General features: G+C 51.5%; 1 protein-coding gene across 1 annotated transcript; it reads right to left on the reverse strand.

Moving 5' to 3' along the window:
- Nucleotides 1-4,619: 4,619 nt before the first annotated feature.
- On the reverse strand, nt 4,620-5,794 carry LOC135666225 (uncharacterized). Its single transcript, XM_065177793.1, has 5 exons — nt 5,744-5,794; nt 5,505-5,586; nt 5,400-5,415; nt 4,841-4,919; nt 4,620-4,739 (listed from the first exon to the last, which is right to left on the reverse strand). The coding sequence occupies exons 1-5, from the start codon at nt 5,792-5,794 to the stop codon at nt 4,620-4,622; spliced, it is 348 nt and encodes a 115-aa protein (XP_065033865.1).
- Between the last annotated feature and the right edge of the window lie 206 nt (nt 5,795-6,000).

Below are 6,000 nucleotides of genomic sequence, written 5' to 3' on the forward strand. Positions count from 1 at the left end.
GATTGCTGCGAAGGCTCACTATTCTTGATCTTTCAGAGAACAAGATCTCCGGCAGCATCCCCAGGTCCATAGGCAAACTCGAAACCTTGATAGTTCTTGATAGGGGTAATAATGGCGACATGACGCGTCACGACGTCGGCCTCACCTGGGCGCCACTCTGTCCGAGGAGGAGGGCAATAATGCTAACTCGACATGCGCTGATGTCATCCGCTCTCAGACAACGACTTCATCGTTGCTTGACCTCGTGCGCTTGACCGAGGTAGAGGAGGACGACAACCGACCCTCGCCCATACCCTTCGACATTTCGGTTCTCCACGCAACGTCAATAGCAATGTCAGATGCTACCAGCCTGCCCCTTGCAAGCGGGCACATCAGGGAACAGTAAGCTTCCCTATAAATACCCTTACCTTCTGAATGGAAAAGGGGGACTGGAACTTCTACTTCTCCACCTAAAACCCTCTCCGCTTCCTCTAACTTGGTCGTCGGAGGGGTCGGGCCGAGCTTCCGACCCGACCTCCGTGCAGGTATGAAGACGCCCGACCTCCCGCTAGGCTCTCGTCGTGGAGCCGCCTCCATGAGGACCCGACGACACCAGCACGCGACCACCCAGACGGTTCGTCGAAGCCCACCTCGGAGAGATCCCCTTATCGACCGAGCCCGAACCAAGCCGCGTCGGCCCCCGAGGCCACGGCTTACAGTTGTTTACCACAACATTTTGGCGCTAGAAGGAGGGCTCGGAATGTCGGGTGATCACTCGAGCGGCTCAGACGAGCTTACGGCTAAGAGGTCGCGCCCGACCGAAGCCTCGCGGGAACGGCCCCCGCACGGAGACCATCGTGACGAACACCTCGCCATGACCTTAGGACGATATTGTCAAATAATCAACGACCCGGGCTTGTCGCCACCCGGCGGCGCCCCAACCGACTCGACGCCCGTGTCGCTCGAGGCCTTTCAGGCCCTCGTTCATCAAGTCCAAGCTCTAACGGACATGGTGCAATCCATCATCCCGTACATTGCTAAACCGCTGTGGCAAGAAGAGCCACCCGTTCAGGCTCACACGCCGCCCTTGGAGTCTCCCGGCTCGCCTCGGATCCCATCATTACCACTCGAGGATCGAGTGATGGCAAACCCGAGCGACTGCCCGGAACCCGAGGCACTCTCTTCGGAATCTCTGTGAGCCCAGTTGCGGCTCGTCAGCCAGCGACTCGACGAGCTGCAGAAAGAGGTCCATAGGTCCAGGGGAGAGCTAAGGGAGGACGTACACCAAGGGTCTCCATTCACGCCCGAGATACGGGATCTGACAGTCCCCTCGGACTTCCAGCTCCCCTCTCTGGACGCTTACGATGGCTCCGCCGACCCAGCGGACCATGTAGCTACTTTTCGCGCCCAGATGGCGCTATACGGGACATCTGATGCTCTGATGTGTAGAGTGTTTCCCACAACTCTGAGAGGGCCGGCCCACGCGTGGTACGGCGGCTTGAAGACCGGAACGATCGCGTCTTTCGACCAGCTCGTCAATGACTTCGAGCTCCACTTCATGGCATATGCACGGCCGAAGCCTTCCGTGGCACTGCTCCTTGGACTCAGACAAAGGGAGGACAAGCCCCTCTTACATTTCGTGGATCACTTTGTCACGCAAATCCGGGGTTTGTCGGACTCTCACCCCTCTCTGTTAGTGCAGGCGTACGTGATAGACATGCGACCTTCCAGATTTCTCTAGTCCCTCGTAGAGCGACCTCCCACCACGGTGCTAGAAATGCTCCAGCGGGCTAACCGGTACATCGCAGCGGAGACCTGGGCGGCCGGGAGGAGAAGGGACGACTCCCGATCGCGGGCTCTACGAGAGAGGCCAAGCGCACATAGTGGCTACTCGATGTAGTCCTCGTGAAAGAAATCAAAGCCCTGCCTCGGTCTTTTCCGAGCGAAGGTTCAGTATCTGCCTTACCTCCACTGGACTCGCTGTTAGCCCCGGCCTAAACTCCTCCGAGCCTACACGGCTCGGCCGGAGACAACCTCGGCCTTCGCTGCGTCCCTCGGCAGCAAACTGCCGAGTCCTATCTCAGCGTGGCCTTCCCGCCTGAGATGCATCCCTCGGCCCGGGTCATACCTTTGACCCGAGCCGTGTCCCTCGGACGTAGACTACTGAGTTCCACCTGCGCAATTTGCCCGCCTGCGTCATGCTACTCGATCGCTCGATGCCCGAGACCTCACCAGCGTGGCCTGTCCGCCTGCATGGTGCTACTCGGTCGCTCGATGCCCAAGGCCACACCTGCGAGCCCTGCCCGCTTGTGTCGTTCTACTCGGTCGCATGATGCCCGAGACCACACCTGCGCGGTTTGCCCGCCTGCGTCGTGCTCCTCGGCCGCGTAATGCCCGAGACCACTAGCGCGGCCAGCCCGCCTGTGTCGTGCTCCTCGGCTTCCTGCTCCCGAGACACACCTGCGCGGCCAGCCCGCTTGCGTGGTGCTACTCGGTCGCTCGATGCCCAAGGCCACACCTGCGCGGCCTGCTCGCCTGCGTCGTGCTACTCGATCGCACGATGCCCGAGACCACACCTGCGCGGTTTGCCTGCTTGCGCCGTGCCCCTCGGCCGCGTAATGCCCGAGACCACTAGCGCGGCAAGCCAGCCCGCTTGCGGCCCGAATGTCAAGGGATCGGCAGATCGACTTGGACTAAGCCACAACTGAGGGGTCACACCCGATCGGGGCTCCGGGGGAGCGCGCCACGTAAGGAGAACCTCGAGATGAACACCCCGCCACGACCTCGGAACGCTTTTGGCGGTCATTTAACGACCCAAGTTTGTCGCCACCCGAGGGTCCCCCTACCGACCCATCATCGGTGTCGTCCGAGGCCTTACAGGACCTCGCCTATCAAGTCCGGGCTTTGACGGGCATGGTGCAAACCATCATCCCACTAGTCCCTCGTCCGGAGCACCCGCCTGCGATCTAACCAGTGCGGCAACAAGCGCTGCCTGTCCAGGCCCACACGCTACCTCCGGAGGTCCCGACTTCGCCTCGGGACCGATCGGCCCTGCTCGGGGATCGAGCGACAACAAACCCGAGAGGTCGCCCGGAACTCGAGGCATTGTCTTCGGATTCAACGGACTCCCTGCGAGCCCAGTTACGTTTCGTTAGTCAGCAGCACGACAAAGTGCAGCAGGAGGTTCGCAGGTCAAGGGGGGAGCTCGGGGTGAACGCGCAACAGGGGTCTCCGTTCACGCCCGAGATTCAAGGTCAGATAGTCCCCCCGAACTTCCAGCTCCCCTCTCTGGACGCATATGACGGCTCCACCTACCTAGCGGATCACGTGGCCACTTTCCGTGCCCAGACGGTGCTGTATAGGACCTCTGATGCTTTGATGTGTAGAGCGTTCCCCACAACTCTAAGAGGATCAGCTCGCACATGGTACAACGGCCTGAAGACCTGGACGATCACCTCCTTTGATCAGCTCGTCAGTGACTTCGAGCTCAGCTTCCTGGCTTACGCCCACCCGAAGCCGTCCGTTGTGCTGCTCCTCGGACTCAACCAAAGGGAGGGCGAGCCCCTCTCCAATTTTGTGAATCGCTTTACCACATAAATCTGGGGGTTGCCGGAAGCTCATCCCTCCCTGTTAATACAGGCATTTATGATAGCCCTGCGACCTTCCAGGTTCTTCTGGTCCCTCCTGGAGCAACCCACCACCGCGGTACCGATGATGCTCCAACGCGCCAACCACTACATCGCGGCAGAAGCCTGGATGGTCGGGAGGCGGGAGAAGCACAAGAGGATCAGGCCAAGCGCCACCCCACCATAAATGAGGCCTCCTCCTTAGCCAAGCTCCTCGGCCACAGCCGGCCCGAGGTCACCTCTACGCGGCCTACCCGCCTGAGCTAAGCTCCTTTGCCGTAGCCGGTCCGAGGCATCCTCCCGAGTTAAGCTCCTCGACCGCAACCGGTTCGAGGCCACCTCCCGAGTTAAGCTCCTCGACCGCATCAAGTCCGAGGCCACCTCTGCGCGGCCTGCCCGTTTGAGTCGCGCTCCTCGGCTGCATCTGCCCGAGACCACTACCTCAGCGTGGATCGATTAATTCGATTCAATTAATCAGTTTATAATTAAAATAATTATATATATATATATATAAAATAAATTAGTTCAATTCAATTGATCCGAACTGAAATCTTGGTTAGGTTCAATTTGAACAACCTCTACCATTTATGGCTTGCACAATATTTTTCTAATAATATATTTACAAATATGTGTACCAAATCTAAATCTATGTTTATATAAGAGGACCTCGATAAAATGAATATTCTTTATGTTTTTATTTTCATCACAAGTAAATTTGATTAGGTTTTGCACTAATCTCCAATCTCCATCCGATGTTTAAGAGCGACAGAAGTCGTGAGATTGTTAAGAAGAACCGTTTAATTCAAAATCATATATCATGGTCTACATCGACTCAAAATATTTATCATGGTATTAAGTTTCAATTATATATTGATACGATATTTAAGCTTTTTTTTCATTTAAGTTCAGTTTACGATCATTCAAACAAAAATCCTATTTATCATGTCATATCGTGACAAATCTGAATTTTAATGTCACTCTAGTGTTTAACTGGTTGACAGCGTTGCTTTTGCATTAGAGAAACCGTCGAAGAAAGGCTGCTGCTTTGAACGACATAGAAACAAGAATACCAATGAACAACTTTATGGCATCGTGTTTTGCTGCGTCTAACTGTGCCCTTAATGCAAGGATTTCCTGGAAAATTTACAAAGATAAACCAAATTTAGACATACTAAACCAAAAACTACTGACAGAATTATCAGTAATTTTTTTTCTCCTTGATCTAGGAAACTTACCCTGTCGAGTTTGGTAATAAGTTCTGTGGTTTCTGCCCTTTGTTTCGCTAACTCGTCACGTAACTCGTCAAATATGCACCTAAACAATTAGAAAAAAGAAGTTAAAAGTAAAGCTACTACATTGATGCTACTGATGGTAGTCCTATTTGTTTGTTCCAGGCATAACAAAGCTGATAAAAAATGAACAAACTCAAATGAAACATTGGATCAACATTAGCACAGTGATCTAGCAACACTCAGACCAGAACGTCATGATGATAAATCAGAATTCAAATCAACATGAACTCTGGTTTTTTGTTACCTACAACAATCTAGTGGATTGTCAGTAAAAGTCAGATTTAGCACCAAGTTTAACTATTTTCTTATGCAATCGAGATCTCTTCATCTGAACTAGCATGGTTAACCTAGTTGTTAAATTAAAAAGGTGTATTTTCTGTAACAAATATGGACAATAATTCAGCCTGAGATATCACCACATATTCCATTATCAAAAAGACATTAACATCCCTTACTCTCTCTCTCTCTCGAGGTTTAGATCCAAGCGCTGCCCAACAGTTACCTTGTCGATTTCATATCTGTTTAAGACAGTGAGTTTAAATTAAAGAAAGAAGTATTAATCTGGATATAATTGGCTCACTAATCTGTTATATACTTCAATGCAAACCAGACCTAAGTTCACTACGCATTTTCTCGATATCAACTCGAAGTTTTTCAGTCTCTCGTTGCAGCAATGCATAGTGATGATCCTGCAATCATATGACATAAGTTTAAAAAAAAAAGAGTATATAGAGTAGAATCTGAACAGAGTGCCTAATGAACTGTAAATTGACAATCTTGTTACCCTCTTGTAGTATTATAATAGATAAATCAGCTATCAGTTGATACATCACAAGACTGACTAACATGTTCACAATCCAACTGAGATGTACCTTTACTGAATGATATTAATTCCATGCTTTGATGACCAAGCTTGTTGAAACTGCTAATTTCAAATATGGCATGATAAAGTTCAACATGTTCACAAGTACTTTAGGGTGTCCTCATCAAAAATTTCTGAAAAGTTCCTTTGGGAAGAATATTCATGGAAATGATTGCAAATGCATGCGATATGTCTAATCATAAATGGTCTGTTAACTTCAAAGTGATTATCTGATCAAATA

The sequence above is a fragment of the Musa acuminata genome, unplaced genomic scaffold (assembly GCF_036884655.1).
Source record: "Musa acuminata AAA Group cultivar baxijiao unplaced genomic scaffold, Cavendish_Baxijiao_AAA HiC_scaffold_1077, whole genome shotgun sequence".
NCBI lineage: Eukaryota > Viridiplantae > Streptophyta > Magnoliopsida > Zingiberales > Musaceae > Musa > Musa acuminata.